The 24,184-nt window shown below is 36.6% G+C and overlaps 1 protein-coding gene and 2 non-coding genes across 16 annotated transcripts; all 3 read right to left on the reverse strand.

Moving 5' to 3' along the window:
* Window positions 1–150: 150 nt before the first annotated feature.
* LOC121173408 (SKP1-like protein 1A) lies at window positions 151–15,979 on the reverse strand. 14 transcript variants are annotated; one of them, XM_041008894.1, is made up of 7 exons: window positions 15,565–15,979; window positions 13,903–14,004; window positions 13,402–13,797; window positions 13,038–13,138; window positions 3,079–3,180; window positions 539–911; window positions 151–367 (listed from the first exon to the last, which is right to left on the reverse strand). In XM_041008894.1, exons 1-2 carry the CDS (start codon window positions 15,862–15,864, stop codon window positions 13,972–13,974), a joined length of 333 nt encoding a protein of 110 aa, XP_040864828.1. In that variant the 5' UTR covers window positions 15,865–15,979; the 3' UTR covers window positions 151–367; window positions 539–911; window positions 3,079–3,180; window positions 13,038–13,138; window positions 13,402–13,797; window positions 13,903–13,971. The 14 variants fall into 14 exon arrangements, with proteins under 14 accessions (XP_040864828.1, XP_040864830.1, XP_040864827.1 ...); XM_041008896.1 differs by lacking the exon at window positions 3,079–3,180 and having other exon boundaries at window positions 13,257–13,791; XM_041008893.1 differs by having other exon boundaries at window positions 151–911; window positions 13,257–13,797.
* MIR4345 (microRNA MIR4345) lies at window positions 8,053–8,146 on the reverse strand. The gene has a single exon (NR_048664.1). It is a non-coding gene; the product is annotated as a microRNA MIR4345 (primary transcript).
* MIR9734 (microRNA MIR9734) lies at window positions 8,707–8,898 on the reverse strand. The gene has a single exon (NR_126771.1). It is a non-coding gene; the product is annotated as a microRNA MIR9734 (primary transcript).
* Window positions 15,980–24,184: the final 8,205 nt, after the last annotated feature.

Raw genomic sequence — 24,184 nt, forward strand, 5'->3', positions numbered from 1 at the left:
TTATTATTTACCACACTTGTTATAAAATTAGGTAATACATTATAGAAAGGTTGATTCTTTTATATAAAAAAAAACACTATGTCCTATTTGGATAAAAAAATTTCATAAATATTTATAGAGAAACAAATTAAAATAATCAAACCTTCTTCATAAGTTAAGAAAAACTTCTATAAAAAAATTGGTATAGAGCATCTGAACAATTTTGTTTCAACTTTGTACGACCATTGATCTCATGTTCATTTATTTGGCTGATTGTTTTGCTAGTCTCACCTTTGAGACCATTTATCTAGGGAAACCTTACATTAAAATAAAGCAGATGTACGAGATGAAGGAAGAGCTGGGAAGAGGCAAATTTGGGGTGACTAATCTGTGTGTAGAGAAAGCCACAGGACGAGCGTATGCATGCAAATCCATAGCAAAGAAGAAGCCGCAAAAAGTGGAGGATGTTAGAAGAGAGGTCATGATTCTGCAGCATCTTTCAGAGCAGCATAACATAGTGGAATTCAAGGGAGCTTATGAGGACGGGAAGAACATGCACCTTGTCATGGAGCTATGCAGTGGGGAGGGAACTACTCGGAGCCTGAAGCCACCACAATCATCAGACAGATTGTGAATGTGGTTCACGTCTGCCATTTCATGGGTGTGATGCATCGAGACCTCAAGCCGGAGAATTTCTTGTTCGCCACCAAGTCGAGTGTTATGAATCAGCCCAAGGTGGAGTAATTCAGCACAGAGCAATCCAACACCGAAGAAGAAACAGCAGCAAACAAGGTGGAGACAGCCTGTTATGATTAGGAACAAGGAACAACAACAAAATGCAGCAGGTAGTGGAGTGAGCAAGGGCTGTCCTTCTGCGGCTGTGCAGTACAATTCCGTTGGGATTGCTTTTTCACTTTGGAATCTTCCTTTTGCTTTTCCTCCAAGGCAATATGCCACAACACCATTAGCTAAGTGATAGCAGACCAAGATCTTATATATAGCAAACAATGTATTCAAATGAAAAAAAGCAATATAATCAAAAGTTCCTTTCCTTAACCCCCTTTTTCTGGAGACACCTAGGTCTCGAAAGCTAGGATCCTTATGAGCAGAATTTCTGCTCATAACATTGAGGATGCCCCATTGAAACTCACGGATTTTGAATCCCAACAACTGCTGCAGCTGCCAGTGCACTCTTTAACGTATGGTAGATCATAAAATGTGACAAGCCTTATTTATGATTCAGAAACTAAAGTAATGTCCGCCACTTGATCAAATGAGAAATGTCAAACACATGATAGTCCGAACACTTTTTTAGACACATTTTCTACATCATTGGCAAAAATATATTAGTGTTCTTGTAGCTAGATCGTGTGTGGAGAACAGGAAACCTAACCCAAAAGCATTTAGTGTGAAGTGTAACTTGTCTCTCCTAAGTCAAGTGTTGGAGGTTATATGAACATACGCAGGTGGTTATAGTTAGATCGAGCTCTGGATCTTGTGACGTGCTCGTGAAATCGTGTTATGACCGAACAGTCAAACTCTGGATCTTGTTTTTGCTTTATTTTTGTTGATTAATGACCTTATATATCAATGAATTGGTCAACTTCAGAAACCGAAAAAGGCATGTTTGATGCTATTTTGGAAGGAATGTTAGATATGGACAACGAGCCATGGCCCTCTATTTCAGAATCTGCAAAAGATTTGGTTAGAAAAATGCTGACTTGTGACCCTAAGGAATGCATTACAACTGCTGATGCCCTTGGTAACTATTTTCACCCATTTGCATTCTGATAGTTTAACTACTGATTGATGCTGTCATCACCCCATTCCATATTTTTCGAACACCCTTGGTTGAAGGAAGGTGGTGAAGCATCAGACAAGCATCCAGACAGTGCTGTTTTAATTAGGATGAAATGGTTTAGAGCAATGAACCAGATGAAGAAGCTTGCTTTGAAGGTCTGTCAAAATTTTATCTGTGCATAAAAATTGAATCTGATATGTATTCAAATTTCACGCAAAATGTCAACTAGTCTTAGTTTTGGTTGAGTAGGTGGAAAGTTAAGTGAAAATTTTGGAATAAAAATCGTGTTACACTTGCTTGGTAAGACACATATAAGGAGGTAGAGAATAATATATACCAGACTAATAGATTGTCTATTTTGTTAACATGGAGGGTAGTAGCAGAAAATCTTTCAAAGGAAGAAACAAAGGGCCTGAGACATATGTTCAACTTCATCTATAGCAGCTTCATCTCCCATCTGATGTTCAGTTGTCACTTCTCTAAGTTCATCTCTTGTTATGTAACTATCCCAAATGGAAACAAAATGTAAGTTAAGCAAGGATGGAATAAGATTTACAACTTAAAAACAAATGAAAATCTAGTTTTATATGCATGAAGCTTACCAAATTCGGCTTCTTTTCAAGTTCTGTATAACTTGTCAACAAGTGATTCTGATTTTATGTTGCTAAACTCATTACTTAACCTATCTGTATGTACTATGATTAAGCAATATATATAAGGAGGATCAAATAAATGAACTGAAGACTGACCCGTTGTCATCCTTGTCAAATAAATGAACTGAAGACTGACCCGTTGTCATCCTTGTTTACAGTATATATAAGGATGATCAAATAAATAAACTGAAGACTGACCCGTTGTCATCCTTGTCAAATAAATGAACTGAAAACTGACCCGTTGTCATCCTTTTCATCCTTGTTTAAGGCTTTTCAACACTTGGACAAGGATGACAACATACAGATAGGTCAAGTAATGAGTTTAGCAACATAAAATCAGAATCACTTGTTGGCAAGTTATACAAAACTTGAAAAAAAGCCGAATTTGGTAAACTCCATGCATATAAAACTAGATTTTCATTTATTTTTAAGTTATAAATCTTATTCCATCCTTGCTTAACTGAAATTCGGTTTCCATTTGGGATAGTTACATAACAAGAGATGAACTTAGAGAAGTGACAACTGAACAACCATATGCGATATGAAGCTGATAACAGTAACAACACAAAGGACACCACGGGCCTTATAATAGAAACAAGCCACAACAATAGCAAACCAAAGAGACATTCAGTAAAGCCCAATTACCTTCAAGACTATGTGTGAGGAGCAGAAGTCTGATTTTCCAAGCTGCAACAGCTGTAAGCTAATTCCACAAAGTAGTTAATTCTTCTAAGTTGTAATCAAATTCTGTTATAACAGATTGCATTCTGTTAGAAGAATCTTCTATAAATATGTAAATAATTGGATTAAATGAGGAATGAAAAACACTTATCTCAATTAGCCTATTCTTTCATTTTAATCTCTTACTTCAATCCTCTCTAGTTCTCCTACTCTTCCCCTCCTGCTTCACCAGATAATCTTCTTAATTTCCATTTAAAAATATGAATGGTAGTGAATTATTGGTTTATATATATCCACATATTTCTTGTTTTTGCTTTGTTTGTTTGTCCCCATATATCACCTCAAGATTCCTTCCATTTGGTGTGGTTATAGTCTCCTTGAAAGTGAAATTTGGTGACAGCATTGGATTAAGTGATGAGGAATTTCAATTTAAACTTGTGCTTGTGAAATTGCACTATCACAATCTGTTAAATATTTCTTTATTTTCTTATATCTTGCTTCTATATGGAGAGACACCAGGGTTAGGTTATTTTGTATGTGAGCTATCTCTCTCTTCTTATATATATATATATATATATATATATCATTCAAAAAGCAATAAAGTTTAAGCTCAAAGTGAGACAACTTTTACTCACTAAAGTATCAAAAGCTTCAACTTGATATTAGAGCCAGATTCACGTCCGCGCCGCCGTCTGCCAAGGAAAAAAGGAGTTTGACACAGGGGTGTGTAGTGAAACAATATCATAAAAAACTAACCATTCCTATAAATTAAACAATACAAATTCTATCCACAATAAGCATGTTACCTAAGTCACCTAATAACAAAAACAAAACTCATTATGGATAGAATTTTTGTTGCTTAATTTATAGAAATGATTGACTTTCTATGATATTCCTCCACTACACACCCTTGTTCATGGAACTGTCCAATCCCCTTTTTTCCTTGACTGATAGAATTCAATGTGAAAAGCATACTTTACCGGTAACATTTCTATTTCATCCATAAAAATAAAGTCATAAGTATACTTAAGATGAAGATGTGATAGTTGATAATATGACATGATTCATCATTAATTTCAATAGGATTAGATTGATGCAAAATCAGTCGCATATGGTGACTCTATATGTTAGCGTAGTAGACCCAAGAGAATCAGCCTTAGCCTTGGTCTCAGTCCATGTGTTTGCAGCCCATCATCGAAGATTAGATGCTCGTAAACAAAACTTTATAGAAGCTGATGCATTGCAAAGACAGATAATCGATGTAGGATATATCGGTTAATATGTAGTTTTTCAATTCATTATATCTATGCTTCTAACCCTTGGTATTTCCTTCCTACTTGTTTGCTTATTTAAGCTAATTCCTATTAAAAATCAAGAAAGAAAATAGAGGATTTGATTAAGATAATGCTGCTCAAACAAAAACTAATGGTAGAATATTAAATTGTTGTGAAAACTGTTAATAAACTCTAGAAACAAAACAGGGGGATTGATGCATCAGGTGCAATGCCATATGGCTAGGAAGCTAAGACGGAATTTACAAAAATTGTTCAAGACAGACATTTGTGGATCCGTGTTTATGAGAAATATGAATATGATCGCTTTGTAGGTGATGTATATTATCATGTCATTTTTTTACATGTATACATTCATTTTAAATATACATTTTATTATTCTTATTTTAAATGAATGAATACCTGTACAAAAATGACATGATAATATACAATATCTACAAAGCGATCATAGTCATCTTTCTCATAAACACGAATTCACAAATGTCTGTCTTGAACAATCTTTGTAAGTTTCATCTTAGCTTTCTAGCCATATGACGTTGCATCTTGTGCATCAATTCTCCTGTTTTGTTTCTAATTTCTAGAGTTCATTAACAGCTTTCACAACAACTTAAGACTCAAACACTAGTTCTTGTTTGAACATTATCTTAATCGAATCATGTATTTTCTAGTTAGGATTTCTTGGTTTTTAATAGGAATCGACTTAAATAAGTAAACAATTAGAAGGAAAATACCAAGGGTTAGAAACATAAATATAATGAGTTTGAAAAACTATATATTACCGATATCCTAAATCGATAATCTGTCTGTGTAATGCATCAGTTTCTATAAAATTTCTTTATTTACGCGCAGCTAATCTTCGACGATGGGCTGCAAGCACATAGATTAAGACCAATGCTGATTCTCTTGGGTTTACTATGCTAACATATACGATTAAAGAGTCACCATCTACGACTATCCTTGCAGCAACCTAGTCCCATTGAGATTAATGATTAATCACATCATGTTGTCAATCATCACATTTTCAGTTCAAGTATACTTATGACTTTATTTCTATGAATGAAATGAAAATATTATCGACAAAATGTACATTTCACATTGAATCCCATCATCCAAGAAAAAAGGGGGTTGGACACAGGTGTGTGTAGTGGAGAAATATCATAGAAAGCCAACCATTCCTATAGATTAAGCAACACAAATTTCATCCACGATGAGCATGTTACCTAATAACAAAAACAAAGTTCATTATGGATGGGATTTGTGTTACTTAATTTATAGGGATGGTTGAATTTCTATGAAATTCCTCCACTACACACCCCTGTTCATGGAACTGCCCAACCCCCTTTTTTCTTTGGTTGATGGAGTTCAACGTGAAATGCACAAAAATAAAGTCATAAAGTATACTTAATTGAAAATACAATAGTTGACAACATGACATGATTCATCTCAATGGGATAAGGTTGATGCAAAGACAGTCGAAGATGGTGACTCTTTAACTGTATATGTTAGCATAGTAGACCCAAGAGAATCAGCCTTGATCCTAGTCCATGTATTTGCTCAAAGATTAGATGCGCGTAAACAAAGAAATTTTATAGAAGCTGATGCATTGCACAGACAGATTATCGATTCAGGACATCGGTTAGTCTGTAGTTTCCCAATTCATTATATCTATGCTTTTAACCCTCGATATTTTCCTTCTAATTGTTTTTTTTTTTTGAAGGGCCACAAAATATTATATATATATAAAATCAAAGAAACACAGCAGCACCAGAGGTACTGCTGGTGAAAGATACATCTGAGAGCATAAGAAAATAAAAGCCCATCAAAATAAAACTGAGAAACTCAGATACACCCTTCCCATACATAACTGAAGAAATTCAGTTAACCAAAGTAACGCACTATATTGGACGACCAGTAATTAAAGGAGTCACTAAAGTGCCTGTCTCTGGTTTTTAGCCAAGACCATAACAGGAATAGGGAATCTTCCATCACTTTTGGAGGATCGAAACTCTTGCCTTGGAAGACCAAAGAATTCCTATGCTGCCATATTGTGGATGTTAAAGCAATCCACCAACAACGCCGGCGAGTTTGGTTAGTGGCAGTTCCAAAGCCTTCACAGAATTGAATGAAATGATCTGCTGGGGATGCTGCTAAGGGACCATCCATCTTAATCCACCTCATAGACTCCCACCATAATACAGTAGTGACTTTACAATGGAAAAACAGGTGACCAACCTCCTCTTGATGAGAGCTACATAAAGGGCATGTTTGATCTGGGGTGGATACGTTTCTTTTTAAAAGATTGTATCTAGTGGGTAACCTGTTTTTTAAAATTCTCCAAGCGAAAACTGCAGCTCTTGGGGGGATGTTAAGTCTCCAAAACGAATTGTAGATATTTGGCTGAGGAATATCTCTGTTAGCAGCAATTAGCAGTCTGTAGGCTGACTTAGAAGAGTAAATGCCCGAAGAATCTGCTGACCAACGCAAGGAATCCTTCACCTGAGGTTGGATCTGGACATTACTGATCAGCTCCATGAAAGTCACAGCTTCTGCATGTTCATGATCAAAGAGGTTTCTTCTCCATTTTAAATCCCAACGCCATGTACCATTGGATAAGCTACCCATATCGCAAATCTTACTATTCTGCTGTCTGCTGATGAGGAACATCTGATTAAACTGCTGATCCAAGTTAGAACCAGTCCCCAACCATTTGTCCTTCCAGAAATTAATTAAACTCCCATCCCCTACCCTTCCACTCCATGTGCTGGATAATAGGGCTAAATTCAGGCTGCTTAACTAGCTTTCTGAGGTCCTTCCACCATTGAGAATGCCAAGGCCTATCTCTGCCATTGATTAGATCTGTCCAGCCCCCGTATTTGGATGATAAGGTTCGAACCCAAAGCTGATCTTGGTTAGAAGATAGGTCCCAAATCCATCTTCCCAACAAGGCTGCATTGAATTTCTTAATATCCTTGATTCCAAGGCCTCCAAACTCCTTGGGGAGACATATCTTGTTCCAATTTACCCACGCTATTTTCTTATGATCAGAATCTCCCCCCCATAGAAAGTTCCTTTGCAAGGAAATCACTCTTCGGGCCACCTTATGGGGAATTTTGAAAAAAGACAGGAGATATATAGGAAGAGCAGTGAGGACAGAATTAATCGAAGAGACCTTCCCAGCCATAGATAGAAATCTCTGATTCCACTTAGACAGCTTTGATTCAAATTTTTTAATGAGAGGTTCCCACACCATCCAACTAGAATGCTTAGCCCCTAAAGGGATCCCCAGGTACAAAAAAGGGGTCTCCATGGTTCTGCAATTAAGGAACCGAGCAGCCTCTTGAACCCAATTGGATTGAGCCCTGAAAATACCAACACTGCTTTTGGAGAAGTTAATCTTCAGCCCTGATGCCAATTCAAATCCTCTAAGCATTGTCTTCATAGCAATTACATTATCCCAAGTAGCTTCTCCCACAAAAATGGTATCATCCGCATATTGTAGAAAATCCTAGCCAAGAAATATAGGATTTGATTAAAGTAATACTCTAACAAGAACTAATGCTAGAGTGTTAAGTTGCTGTGGAAGCTGTTAATGAACTAAAAATAAAACATGAAAAATTGATGCACAAGATACAATGTCATAAACTAGAAAGTTAAGACGAAACTTAAAAAGATTGTTCAAGACAGACATTTATTCTCAAATGTCTACCTGAACAATCTTTGTAAGTTCCGTCTTAGCTTCCTAACCATATGACATTGCACCTGGTGTATCAATTCTCCAGTTTTGTTTCTAAAGTTCATTAACAGTTTTCACAATAACTTAACATTCTAATACTAGTTCTTGTTTGAGCATTACCTTAAAAAATTAACTTTTAATAGGAATCACCTTAAATAAACAAACAATCAGAAATAAAATATCGATGATTAAAAGCATAGATATGATGAATTGAAAAATTACAGACTAACCGATATCCTGACTCGATAATCTGTCTGTGCAATGTATAAGCTTCTGTAAAGTTCATTTATTTACGCGCATCTAATCTTCGACGATGGGCTGCAAGCACATGGACTGAGACCAAGACTGATTTTCTTGGATTTACTACGCTAACATACACGATTAAAGATTTATCATCTGTGACTACCTTTGCATCAACCTAATCCCATTGAGATTAATGATGAACCATGTCATGTTGTCAACTATCCTATTTTCAGCTCAAATATACCTATGACTTTATTTTTATAGAGAATGAAAATGTTACCCGCAAAGGTGCATTTCACATTGAACTCAATCAGTCAAGAAAAAAGGGGGGTGTAGTGGAAGAATTTCATAGAAAATTAACTATTCTTATAAATTAAGCAACACAAATCTCATTCACGATGAGCATGTTACTTAAGTCACCTAATAACAAAAATATACCCATTGTGAATGAAATTTGTGTTGCTTAATTTATAGAGATAGTTGACTTTCTATGATATTTCTCTACTACACACCCTTGTTCATGCAATTACTCATTCCCTTTTTTCTTGGCTGGTGGAGTTCAATATGAAATACACACTTTTCGATAATATTTTCATTCCATCCATAAAAATAAAGTTATAAGTATACTTGAACTGAAAATGTGATAATTAACATGACATGATTCATCATTAATCTCAATGGGACTAGGTTAATGCAAAGGCAGTCACAGATAATGATTCTTTAACCGTATATGTTAGCATAGTAGACCCAAGAAAATCAGCCTTGATCCCAGTCCATGTACTTGCAGCCTGTCGTCGAAGATTAGATGCGCCTAAACAAAGGAACTTTATAGAAGCTAATGCATTGCACAGACATATTATCGATTCTTGGTATTTCTCTTTTAATTGTTTGCTTATTTAAGACAATTCTTATTAAAAATCAGGAAATCATAATCAGGAAATATATGATTCAATTAAGATAATGCTCTAACGAGAACTAGTGTTAGAGTGTCAATTTGTTATGGAAACTGTTAATGAACTCTAGAAACAAAATAGAAAAATTAATGCATAAGGGAAATTGATGCACAAGGTGCACTGCCATATGGCTAAGAAGCTAAGACGAAACTTACAAAGATTGTTCAAGATATATATTTGTGGATCCGTATTTACGAGAAAGATAACTATGATCACTTTGTAGGTGATGTATATTGTCATGTCATTTTTGTATAAGTATTCATCCATTTCAAGTATACATTTTGTTATTCTCTTTGTGTATACATTAATATATATACTTGAAATGACAAAATATATACTTGAAATCAATGAATACCTATACAAAAATGACATGACAATATACATCATCTATAAAGCGATCATAGTCATCTTTCTTATGAACACGAATTCTCAAATATCTGTCTTGAACAATCTTTGTAAGTTCCGTCTTAACTTCCTAACCATATGACATTGTACCTGATACATCAATTCTCCTATTTTGTTTCTAGAGTTCATTAACAACTTTCACAACAACTTAACACTATAACACTAGTTCTTGTTTGAACATTATCTTAATCGAATCCTATATTTCCTGGTTAAAAAAATATAGATATAATAAAAAGAAAAACAAGACTAATCGATATCCTGACTCGATAATCTGTCTGTGCAATGCATCAGCTTCTATAAAGTTTCTTTGTTTACGCACATCTAATCTTCAACGAGGGGCTAGGCTGATTCTCTTGGGTTTACTACGTAAACATACACGGTTAAAAAATCACTATCTGTTACTGTCTTTGCATCAACCTAATCCCATTGAAATTAATGATGAATCATGTCATGTTGTCAACTATCCTATTTTCAGCTCAAGTATACTTATAACTTTACCTTTATGGATGGAATGAAAATGTTATCGACAAAATGTGCATTTCACATTGAATTCCATCAGCCAAGGAAAAAGGGAGTTGGGCACAGGGGTCGTGCAACAAATATATATATAAACCAATAATTTACACTACCATTCATATTTTTAAACAGAAGTTAAGAAGATTACCTGGTGAAACAGAAGGAAAAGTAAGAGAGCGAGAGAGAAGAAACAGACATAGTATTGATCGGAACATCATCATTTTCTTCACCTCCTTAGCACGGATGGAGAAGAAAGAAAAGGTTATGTGAAAATATGTGCAAATGTGCTACGAACGAACGAACGCACGCACATCCAGAATTTCAAGTAACCTTTCCTTTCTCCCCATCCTCCTTCACTCTTGTTTTCCCACTCTGCACTTTGCACTCTGCTGAAAGAGGTCCGATCAATAATACAGAGTAGAGTAGCGTTTGTAGCACATTTCCAAATTTTCTCGTAATATTTCCTTTCTTTCCCATCCGTTCTTTATCAACTTCAGTCTCGCTTTCCCATTCTGCACTCTTGTGAAGGAATTCTGATCAATAGTAGTATAGAGACGTTCGTAGCACATTTTCACGTAACCTTTCCTTTCTTGTAAGACACCCCAAACCCATCTTCCTCAGCCTCCACCACCCCCAATTCCACCTGTACCCCCTTCACAACCCCATCCCTTCCTCCATTATTGCCCCCTCCTGGTCGCCCTGCTCCTCCGACAATGAAGCGCCTTTCTCCGGAAGAGATCACTCTCCGACGGGAACATGATCTTTGCTTCAATTGCGATGAGAAATTCCATAAAGGTCATCGTTGTGGCTCTAGGATTTTTCTTCTAATTGCAGAAGATGAAGACCCCTCTTTGCCTGATATAGCGCTACCTGACCCGCTACCTGACCCATTACCCGACCCACCCGATAAATCAGATATGACTTGAGCCCAGCCCAAATTAGCCTGAACTCATTGGCAGGTATTTTAGCTCGAGAGACACTGCGTTTAATGGGTACGATCTCCGACCGTCGTGTCGTGGTGCTGGTGGACGGTGACAGCACCCACAATTTCATGTAGGTGACTCAACTACAATTGCCTTGTTGTGAGACCTCCCCGCTACACGTCATGGTGGGAAATGACCAGCATCTTCAGTGCACACATGTTTGCAAAACCATCCCCCTCACATTCAATCTGCCCAATTGCTGGTTGACCTCCACGTATTATCCACGCCAACGTGGATTTAGGTGTTCAGTGGCTCAAATCCTTGGGTCCCGTCCTCATGAACTATAACACCTTACGCATGCAATTCTTTCATGATGGGCGTCTGGTTGAACTTGTCGACGACGATGCATCCACCTTCAACCTGTTGACTCCTAAATTTTGCCGCCTATCTCGTACACAAAGGACTAGCCTATATTGCCATATATCCATCATCCCTGAGGAAATAGAAACCACTCAGAACCTTCCTTCCACCATCCTCGACCTCCTCTCTAAGTTCCATTTCTTGTTCAACCCACATGACACCTTGCCACCTGAGCGAACCACAGACCACCATATCCACCTGCTCCCTCAATCCACCCCCGTCAATGTCCACCCGTACCGTTATCTACACTTTCAGAAGTGTGAAATTGAGCTTCAAGTAGAAATGATGTTGCAAAAGGGCTTAATCCAACCAAGCACTAGCCCCTTTCCCATCCCTACGATAGATGAGCTCCTTGATGAGCTAGGAGGTGCAACATGTTTTTTAAAACTTGACCTTCTGCAAGGCTACCACCAGATACGCATGCATTCGACTGATATGCCCAAAACAGCTTTTCACACTCACCATGGTCATTACAAATTCAGAGTAATGCCATTTGGGTTGTGCAACACGCCATCCTCCTTCCAAGCTACAATGAACAAAATTTTTCAGCCTTATCTACATCAATTTGTCATCTTTTTCTTTGATGACATACTGATTTACAGTGCCTCATTCACAGATCACCTTCATTTGGAACTAACCTTTCAAGTGTTGTCTACCAATCAATTTTTTTTGAAAATGACCAAATGTTTCTTTGCTCAAAGTCAGGTTAAGTATCTTGGTCATCTCGTATCACACAAGGGAGTGGAACCTCTAACTTCAAAAATTGATGCCATACAACAGTGGCCAACTCCACCAACAACCAGGGTTGAGCGCAGTTTCTTGGGACTTACGGGATTTTACCACAGATTCATTCGCGGCTACGCATCAATGGCGGCACCGCTGGTCCACCCTCAATAACTTCTTTGAAGAACAAGGGGTTATTATGCTCATTGAAACTACACCTATACAATTACTACAACTTAACTCAAGGAAAATGCGAAAAGAAATTCAGATCCAACAATTACCCTTACTAACTTCTATCCTCACTCAATCTTCATAGTGAAACATGTGTCCACCAACACAAATATTTCAGGCACATCACGTAAGCCACCTCATTCCTATTTCCTAAACTTCAAATTCTCATGCACCTCAGCAGAGGCATCTTGAGTATAAGAATATGTATGAAGACAAAGAAGAACCACACAATAATAGGTGGAGAATACACAGAAAAAAAAAAAAAAGACCAACTACCAATCTTCCTACTGGTACAAATTAACAGATATGTGAATAAGGGTTTAGGCTGTTTTGCTGCACCATTCATGCAAAGGGTTTTGAAACAGTACTGCTAACTTAACTGAAAAGTAAGTGGATGCCATTCTAATTAATAAGGCGACAGACACAGTGAACCACAATATACTTGTAATAAAGAAAATGAAATTAACAGAACAAGAGAACATACAAAGACAAGGTTCAGAACAACAAGCAAGTAAATCAGTATGCCAATCTTCCCGGTGATATGAACCTCCAGTTGATAGCAGATCCTTTTCTGAAACTGATGATCTGGTTGAAACCAGGCAAATGAAGCATCAGACTCAATTCAATATAAGTAATATTTAAGGTAAAAACAGTAATAGCTAAGGAAAAACATATGAAATCTGGTCAAGTGTGATAAGATTACCTTGATGCAGAATGAGTGTCATTCTTAGAGGTCAGATATGTAATGCTCAAAATTCATTTAACTACTATAAATTATAATGTTGGTCAAGTAGTTTTCCTGAGATCACCCAAAACACATGAAATCTGGACAAGTGAGATAAGATTACCCAGATGCGGAATGAGTGTCATTCTTTTTGTGGATTTTTTCATCGGAAGAATGAGCTTTGTCACCATTGGCATCAGAATCACTGTGGTCACTATACTCTACTGTCTTGTGATTTTTTTTTTAGAATCATAAAGAGCTGCAACTTCTGTGACATCTAGCAAATGTTGAATGAATTCATACTGATGTAAATCCATATTTGCTTGTGAATGTTGTAGCTCTACTTGAAGTTTTTCATTTTCTTTTTTAAGTGCTTCGGTGAAAGAAAAGTTGGGGTAAGAACAGGAAAGAGTTTTCTTCAGCACCACAGCATCAGCTTAACACTCTGCACCTTTTGCTCTTCATCTTCTAATGTATACTCACATCGATCCTTTTCAATAACTTCAAGTCTCTCCTGAATCTTTCAAATAAGCAAGTGATTGTTAACAGTATTCAGACCAAATTTATGAACACAAATGTCCATCAAAGTTACAATAAAAAGTAGATGCCAGAGTTCATTTTTTACCTTTGATTATGCAAATAACATTGGCATCTCAAGCCTTTGAAATCTTCCCCTGCATGGCGTTCTCTTTACTCAGAAACAACACTGCCTTTCAAGATATTGGCGCTGCAGTGCAACACAAAAAAAATTGCAAGTCAAGCAGCTGAAAAAAAAGAAATGCAAAATACTGTTGCCAAAAAAATTTGAGAGTGTGAATGACTCTTAATCTCTTATTCATTCACTTCTATAAACCGCAATTTTCACCCATTTCACAAAAAAACCTGTTCAGATTAATCACTATTTTTTTTGTCTTGCTTAGGAAAATGAAAAACAGTATCTTGGGTGTTGTCAGTTAAGAAACCTGTTAGAATATTCAAGGCTTCACGCTCACAATGCATAACGAAATGCAAGGCTTATGCTTTAAACAAAAAGAGAAAAAATCATTAAAAGAAGGAAGAAAAAAAGACACACGCTACACAACTACGTCAAAATCAGAAGGGAAAAAAAGGAACATAGAGTTCAAGTAATTGCAGGTATTGCTTTCCGTGGAGGACCTTTTGTTGTTGTGTAGTAAGAAAGAAAAAAACCAGAAACGTGCCCTGAGAAACTGTTTCTTTCTCTCTCTCTCTCTGTTGTTGGTTTTATGGCTTACAGTTACGGTTCTTTGTTGCTTTGTGGTGTTGGCCTCCATCACATTTGTGAATGTAATAGCATGTTTGAAAACTCGTTGAGGATGGATAAATCACATTTGAGACATGGAAGTTATAAATATTAGTTTCTAAAAATCACGTTCGAAATGGGAAACCAAGCATACTGTAAGTGCTTCTGTTCTGTGTGTTGTCATCGCAACACAATTACCTAAGTGTTTTTTTCATAAAACAAAGGAATGCCAGAGTTAATTGACATAATAAAGAGTAAACCTGATATTAAAACATACAAATATTGAACACACAGGCCATCTACAGCAATTTACCATGGTAGTGATTTTCATTAGAGACAATCCAAGTAAAATCTAATGTGCAGAGACAGCCATAGACCAAAGCAATCATCATGAGAAATTATGTAGCCACAATTTTCCCGAACCAACATAAAACATGCTACAATCAATCATGGATAAAGTAAAGAAGAAAAAAAAATACTCTTCTCTGATGCAAATTTGCCAAAGCAAGATAAATGCATATATCCTGAAATTCATAAAGAAATAATTCTTTGTTTAATTTAGAAGATTGTGTTGTATGCCAAAAGAACCTTGCCTTGTGTACCAAAAGAACCAAAAAACTCAATTTTAGAATCAATTTTACAATCCATGTCACACAAATACATCAGTACAACAATACAAATTTCAACGAACCCTACACAAGTTCCTAGCCTCTAAAGTCACACTGGGGCCTCATTTATCCCAAATGATTCTTGCGGTTCCACAAGCACAGTGTAAAAATCTGGTTCCTACTCCACTCTCGTTACCCAACACCAACGTATTAAACAAACAACATCAAAAGAAAATCCCAAGTTTCAAGAAATGAAACATTACATAACAATAATCGAATACAAACCAAACCTTCAGGCCACAACAACACATAAACCCTAACAAACACCGAAACCCCCAATCGCAAAAACCCTAATCCCTAACCATCAAAAGAAGCCAAAAAAAAAAAAGAAAAAGAAATAAAGAAGAGAAACCCTCACCAGAATGAGATCAAAGAGGGTGGCCTGATCAACCTTGACGAAATCAGCGTCCCAAGCCTTGAGTTCATCCTCACTGGGCTTCTCATCAGCGCAATTGGCCTCAACGTGCTTCTTGCAATAGTCGATAACCTTGGCCAGAATCTTGCTGGTAACATTGGGGAGAGGAATTCCGCTGTCGGCGCAGTTGTCCTCGATCATGAGCTTGATCGTCTGGGACTCCACCGCCACCGCCACCGCCTCCTCCACCTCGAAGGTCTCGCCGTCCGAACTCTTCAGTGTGATCTTCTTCGTCGAAGCCATCTCAATCTCTCTCAAAAAAGAACTCTTCTCCCTCAAAAAAGAACTCTTCTTTTGATTCTGTGCTTTTCGCTTTCTCGAGTGAGTAAATGATTTTTGTTTTTTGAGGTATCAGGTGTGTGCCTGGTTTCTCGTTATTTATAGCCTAGCTGGAACTCGAGCCTTCACTGTATAGCGTTTAGTGTGGGCCCCGACCTGGTAAACGTCGTTTATTGCGTTATTATGGTAATCATATTTTTAATATTAGTATTTTTTACTTTCTTAAAAATTAGATAATATGATTTTTTTCTTCTTTCTCTGGTTGAAGATTGAAATCCAATTCAAGCACCATTTAAATTTCACAATAATTTCATGTATTAGCAGTATATTGTTCTAAATAAACTACATTTTGATAAATACTACCGTACGTACTAAGTAAAAGATGAGATATTTTTTATTCAATTTCTTAAAGATGAGATTTTTTTAAAACTTTATACTAATTTTTTTATACCTTAGTTCTTGAAGATAAATTATTCTTATCTCTTTTTTAACTTTTTTATTATTTTTTTTATCTCTTACTTGATTTAATTTCATTTGTCTTATCTAATCTAAATCATGTTGCTCATTCCATAAGAATGACAAATTGTTCTTATATTTATATTTCTAACAGTTAGAGTATGTTTGGATGAGAAAATTTAAAATTTTAAAGAATTTTAAATTTTGAGAATTTTAAATGCTTCAATTTAAATTCTTTCATTTCTAAAATTTTATGTTTGGATAAAAAATTAAATTTCTTTATTTTTAAAATTTTGTGTTTAGATAAAGAAATTGAATTTCTTCATTTTTGTGTTTAAAAAAAAAACTATAACAGCAGTTAGAAGTTAAAATAAAATGGTATATTGATTATTGATTTCTAATAATTGAGAATAAAAAATAAAAGATTATTTCCTATTGAGGGATGAAATTAGATGTTTATGCTAAATGAATATATTTGCAGGTGGTCGAAAATTGTTGGAGGAATCCTAGCAGAGTAAAAAATTGAAGAAAAAAAAGATGTTGGAGAATTAGAGAAAGTGGCATACTTGTTGTTGAGAATATTCACGACAGAAGCATCGTGCAAAACACCTCTATACACAACGGCATAGCCTCCTTCCCCAATAACATTCCCTTCCACAAACTCGCGCGTGGCGAGTTCCACATCCCAAATGGTGTACCAGCAGCCCCACCCTATATCGAGATCCTCCACCGACACTAGTTCGTTGCTTCGGTGGTGCTGGGTCCCACCAATTTCAACCTTGACCTCCGCCTCCTCCATCTTCTTCGGATCTGAGGCCTTGACCATGGTGATCTCCTTGGACACCAGAGGGATGCTCCCTGAGCTCTGTTTCGCCGCCAGGTTCCGCTTCTTGCAGAAGCAGAGGAAGAAGATCAGAACGAGAATGGTGAGAGAAGCTGGTGCAAGAGACAGAATAGTGAGAGAATGAAGGAGGCAGAGAAAGTGTGGTATCCTACAGCACAAAAGAATTTCAAATTCTTTCCTAAAATGAAAGAATTTGAAATGCTAATATTTAAGTTAACTAAAATCCCTTATCAAAATACTCAAATTTTAATTTTTTTTCAAATTTTTATCCAAACATCTTATTTAATTGAAAAGTAATTAAAATTCTTTAAAAAATTTAATTACCCTATTAAATTTCTCCATTCAAACATACTCTTATGTTAATTGAAATTGTAAAAATTTATATTAATAAAATTATTATTAAAATTTAATTATTTTAATTTATTACATTGACAGTTATTATATTTAATGTTCTTCTAAAAATAAATTATTAAATTTAATCGAATATATGTTTTGAACCAAAGAATACATCAACTATAACACTAAAGATTTAATATGATGGTATTAACGAAATTATTTATAGGAATGTAAGTTTATTTTCTTTTAGTAAATTGCAATTGTTCTCTTAAGATTTGTCTTAATTATGTCTTAACATTACTTTCGACATTAAGTTTTCATTAAACAATAAAAACATGATAAGTTAACTTTTTTATATTTTCCTAATTCCACCTTCAATCATTACCTTACCTGTCTCTCGAAATCAACAACAAAACCACCATCACCGTTTACATCGTGGACAACTCCACCGTGACCCCTCAATCCAAAAGTTGGAGGAACAGGAGAAAGAAGGACGAGAGAGGAACAAGAGAAACAAAGATTGGATGTTGGCATGACGACACTGCTACCGTTGGCTTATCAGGGTATAATATTAAATTAGTAATTCAAATATTCAGTATGTACCAACTAATCCTCCTAGAGTCAAACCCATTTAGGCATCGCAATTCCATTCCTAAATCAGGGATTGAACATCATACATTTAATACTTTAATCAAAGGATACAAATGTCAAACCACTTATCTAATATATCTAATATAAAGGAGTAATTTAGGAAAATTACATTTTTAACCTCACTTTATTTGTTGACAAGTGTCAATTTTTTTTGTTTTATGATCTTTTTAGTCTAGAGAAATTACATTTTTAGCCTCACTTTATTTGTTGACACGTGTTAATTTTTTTTTTATTTTATGGTCTTTTTGGGTTAAAATAGAAAATTTGAAGAGCAGGAAGTTCACGCAGACTTGCTTGCAATCGTCATTCTTAATTATTTTCATGGTTTTGTTCTTTTTCAGTGGAAGTGAAAGCGCTTCTCCATCGAGAGATACAAATGTATTCTTTTTACACATAGACGGTATTATTCTGCTTCCCTTCCGAGACATAGTAGGGAGAGAAAAGAATATAGACAGGGAAAATAAGATAATTCTAACTTGATAGCAAAACAGCATAAAACTGAATATGAATTTGGGATTGAGTATTGATTCATGGTCATGGGTGACACTGATGTTTTGATGTGTTAAAATTTTTGAAGGATATGTTGTCTGAATCCACTTGGCTTTAGAAAATTGGTTTCTCTCTTCCTATTTTTATCATTCTTCCATTTTTGAATGGTGTTACTAAGTGTTACGGGTATTATTTATGTTTTGCATTATTTTGTAAAAAAAAACATCTTACTTATCAATCCAATTACTCTTTTCTTTTGTCCAGGGTATTAATATATGGTCAGACTTCCTATCATCAACCTTTCCACTTTGATAATATATTTGTCATTTATTATTAGTTATTGCTGAAACCGATTTAACATATGAACCTTGCTTTACAATTCACTAAATTTATTTTTGGTTTTCAAACTCAAATTTGAAAACAAAACCTGTTTGGATAAAAGGGGGTTCAAAATAGTTTTTTTAACCAATTTTAACTTATTTTAACTCACTTTGGAAACAAAACGAAAAAAAGTTTCTTCATTCTAGTTTTTAGTTTGTAGAAATTGGCTAGTCCTTTTCAATAGTTTCCTCCACCCTCCTCCTCTCTCTCCTGTTCCCTCTCGGACTCTGAGTATCCCGCCCTCTCCTTCCTTTCCTCCACCCTGTGTTTAACAGAAGGAAAGGAGGGAGCCAATGACTGAACCAGTGATAACAATGGAGGTTTGGGGTTTAGGTAGTACCATCAACCCACCACAGAGGTACAACAAGTTGGAAGATCTTGATAATCCTCAGCTGCAACCATGAGCAACAGTGCAGTTTGCAAGGGAGCCATGGGATTTTCTCATTATAACTACAGAAAACAGCACATTAGAGGACATTAGAAAACAGCTTCGATGCTGTTTCATGGACAAAAATGCCACATAAAACAGCACATTAGAGGAGCATGGGGGCATTCACATGTTTGTGTTTGACCCAGGTGGATTGAAGGCTATTTTGAGCTGCAGGTGAGGTTGTCTTCATCATTGTTCTTCAACCAGTTGGAATCCCGATGAAACCTTGTTTGCAGCAACCACTGTTATTCACCTTGGGGACAAGGTGAATCTTTAGGGGGTAGAGTATTAATATGTAACCCCCATAGTTAGTTGAATAATTAGAGAGTTAGTTACTTAGTTAGTTAGGGGCTGAGTTAGTTAGACAAACAAGGCATGTTGCCTAAACAAGAAAAGGGGTTGAGAGGGAGATTCTATCTTGTGATTTGAGAGGGAATTCAGATTGTTGTGGGAGAGTTCAGGCCTCTCAAAAGTCCTGGGAATCATTTGTACACTTTTCTGTTAATAGAAGCTTTTCTCTCTAATTCTGATCTAGTTTCTATGCAAAACTTCAAGAAAGTGGGCCTATCTATTGCTAACTTTTATGACATCATAAATGCTCTGGACTTAAGTGACAGCACAATATGTGTTAATTTACTCTAGCTATTTTATGAAACCTGTTTTGATGTGTTTGAATGCATTCTCTCTCTGTTATTCTTATGACAAATATCACTTAACTTACCCTGTTTGTCAGCTTGCAGTTTTGCAGAAAAACTTGCCTGCAACCCATCTCATTTGGCAGGAGTATATTAAAAACTATAGCATGACTATCATGGCTCTGGATAGATTCATTTGGTCATTTACAAGGTTAGGAGATTTAGAATCTGCATATAAAATACTACTACAAATGGTTTCAATAGCCACCAGGGGAAACATTCCTATTGCTAGAACAGTTCATGGGAAGGTGTATACTAATAGACTGGACATCCCTGTGCCATAAAGGGCCAGGCTCAACCGCGTTGGACTTCAAGGAGAACAAAAAATTGGACTATTGTATGCACCCTCCTCTTATGTATATACCTGACAGTATTTCTGCAAGTATAGAGCAACAGATTATTTGCATGGGGAATAAAAAAGTTAAGAGTACTGAATTAGCTGGGCTGAATGGGCAAAAACATCCACTGCTTAAGAAGGCGTTGAGTTGGTCTTTTGATGATATAATACATGGGTGTGCAAAACAAAAGAATCATATGCTTGCAAGGAAGCTTATGTTACAGGTATATATTCGACTAACCTTGTACATGTTCTTTAATGCTCCATGTAACACAGCTCATGTAGTCATGTAGATTAAATTACTTGTTCTCCCAAATTCTGTAATTGTGAAAGGCTATGAATTACAGATACCTCTCCTCTTTGTCTCAACGTCGAACATGTTTCTGACTTGGACACCAAAACCTTCCTTACACTTGCCAGACATGTGTGAGACATTAGTTGTATTCCTTGTCTATGTCAGTTTGTGCTTCATTGGTGAAAGGTTCTCTACATAGTCATAGTATGTCAAATTTTAATTTTTCAGACTTTAAACCCTCAAAGTTTCAATTATTGAAAGCTTCTGTTAGTTGATTCTCAATAACATATGAATATCAATTTTACTGTGTCCTTATACATCTTCCTTTCTCAATTTTTTAGCATAAATAAATTTCTTGTAGCTATGAAAAAATATGGGAATTTTTAATTTTATCAACTGACTACTTCATTTATATCATTGTATTTTTACATCTTGAAGGACACTTCTCTGTTCAGATGAAAAATCTTGGTTTGCAGCCATCCAGACATACATATAATGGCATTATTAAAGTTGTTTCTCATAGAAGCTATGGGGATGCCGTAAGAGTGGTGAGTTCGGTTACAATCACTTTGTTCAGAATCATTTGTTTTTGGTATCTTCTTTTTTTAATTTAATTTTTGAGTAGACTACTATCAATGGGAGTTCTGTCCAGAAATTTAAACCACTTAAGTTTAGGTCAAATAGACCCCCAAATCTAGTGAAATTGGAATCTGAATGTGGGATCTAGTGTGACACAGTTATGTGATCTTGTGTCTGCTGATACTCATGTTGATTACAGAAAACTTTTCTGCCTTATATTATTTTCATATAATATGCAGTTGAAAAAGATGCAGCAGAAGAATTTGAAGCCATATGATTCAACTCTAGCGTCACTTTCAATCACTTGCAGCAAAGCACTACAACTAGATTTAGCTGAGGCTTTTCTGAATCAAATTTCTGAATGTGTATATCCAAATCCTTATAATGCTTTGCTAGCGTCATGCAATCAACTGGTGAGCTCAAATGTGAAAGTTCAAAACAAAGTAATGCATTTTACCATTTTATTGTTTGCAAGACTAAAATTAGTTTACCTGAAGACTGAATAATATTTTTTAGCAATACTTGTCAAAAATAAAAAATTGGGATGTTTTATCATTTATGTTGAGAGAGGAAGGGTCAGAGAAAACCCCTAAAATATGTGAATGAGTCAGTCCAATGCATGTACTTTTGTATCTTATTATAATTTGTTGTTTTTAATAATATGGTTGTACAATACAAGGTAATGTACAATAGTGCTGTAATTATTAAATGTAAACAAAAATGAAATAATTGGAAACTGTTCAATTCCTGTACAAATTTATTTTCTAGCACCGATAATAAAATAGGATCCTTCAAACAATGAATGTCTTTTTTTTTACTATTGTGGTTGGTTACTGTTTGTTTGGCTTGGACATGCTACAATGGCATGTTAAGTCATTTATTTCGTCAATGGGCTGCAGAGTACCAATTAAGATGAGCAACTGAATTTATAACTGAACTATCTGTACCAAATTCCCCTTTTAAGGTTTGGTTGCTCTAATTCTCTTGCATTGTGGAACTTATAATGGCTTACATTTTATTTATCATAAAAATTTGCAGAGTCAACCTGAACGTGCTATTCGATTGTTTGCCAAGATAGTGCAGAAAAAAGTTTTACCTAATATCAGGACATGCGAACTTCTGTTTTCGTTATTTGGAGTTGTAAATGCCCATTACGAAGACAGTGATGCATGGTCACAGGTGGATGCTGCTAAAAGAATAAATGCTATAGAAAAGCATATGGCCAACAATGGCATTCAGCATAGTCACCTTTCAATGAATAAATTAGTAAGTTCAATTCATGTTTCCTTTTTCATGTAACTTAAGAATGATGCAATCTCATGAGGATTTTCTTCTGTTCAAATACGGATCAACTTGATCCGCAACCTATTTCATGGTCAAAACTACTTGCGGATCAACTATGTCCTACTGCGGATCATCTTACGAAGTTCACTACAAAACCAGAAATGGAAGAGTCATGCAGGGAGAACGCGACGCTTACCTCGACGTCGATGGAGCAGAGCAGCACAACAGGCCAGTCGAGGAGAACGCGCAAGGAAGAAGCAGAGCAGAGTAGTACAACAGCACCACCACCATGCCGCCAACAATGGTGAAGAAGCAACCCACGCCGTCGGAATCGCGCAGAAGGAGAAGAAGAAGAAGTCAGGTCTCGGTGGAAGGAAGAAGAAATAAATAGACGCGGAAGAAGAAACGGCTAGAAATTTTAAATAAAATTAACAGGGGTATAAAAGTCTTTTCCACTTAAGTAGGTGCACCAATACTGAGTGTGATACCTAGCGTTCGAGGGCTAGGGAACCTCCACACTGCGCGTTCCACTCGAGAGTTAGAGCTCGAGAGAGAGAAAAAGAAACGCAGTTCCAAAGAGAGAGAGAGAAGAAAGGATTTGAAAGAAAAGCTTCTGGAATGTTTCTTATTCCCACTACTAGTTAGTTACAGCTTTTTATATTGCCAGGCTCATGCTTAACCACTTACGGTTAGCTGTTATTAACATGGATAAACTCTACCATACTAACCATGCGTAACTACTTTTCCCGCCACGTTCTTCCCAAAGCCCCTTCCTACTCTAGTTGGTAATCGTCCCAATGCTTGGGTAAATACTTTGCCCTAGCTGAACGACGTTGGCCCGTAGCTTCCTTCTCTCTGTCCGTATCATCCCCCTGCTCTTCAGACACAACCTCGTCCTCGAGGTTGTAACGAGTGCTAAACTCGTGCCAATCTTCCCAAGATGCGTCCTGTTGGGTGGATCCCCGCCATTGTACCAGTACTTCACGGCGTAGCCCACTCTCGGTGGTCACGTTCCTGGAGTCAAGGATCGTGAAAGGAGGTTGAGCAGCTTCCTTGTGATCGTCGGTGACCGCGTCGGCTCCCATAATCGGAAGGGGGTCAGCCTCCACTGCGGTAGGGTCCCCCACGAAAGCTTTGAGCAACGAAACGTGGAAGACGGGGTGAATACGACTGCGCGCCGGAAGCCTCAGTCGATACGCAACCTTGCCCAATCGTTCCTGCACCTCAAAGGGACCATAGTAGCGCTTCGTGAGTTTCGAATACGCGGTCTCCGAGGCGGAAACTTGCCGGTGTGGTCTCAGTTTGACTAACACCCAATCCCCGATACTGAATTCCAAGGGTCTACGGCGAGCATCGGCGGCGAATTTCATCTTTTGTTGAGCCTTAAGCAACTTCCGGCGAAGCAAGTGGAGGACCTCTCCTCGTTGTCGAAGCATAACGTCAACCTCCGTCGGAGTTGCAGTGCTCCCCACATATTCGGGAATGGCCGGTGGCTTTCGTCCGTAGG

This window comes from Glycine max, chromosome 14 (assembly GCF_000004515.6).
Source record: "Glycine max cultivar Williams 82 chromosome 14, Glycine_max_v4.0, whole genome shotgun sequence".
In the NCBI taxonomy this organism is placed as follows: domain Eukaryota; kingdom Viridiplantae; phylum Streptophyta; class Magnoliopsida; order Fabales; family Fabaceae; genus Glycine; species Glycine max.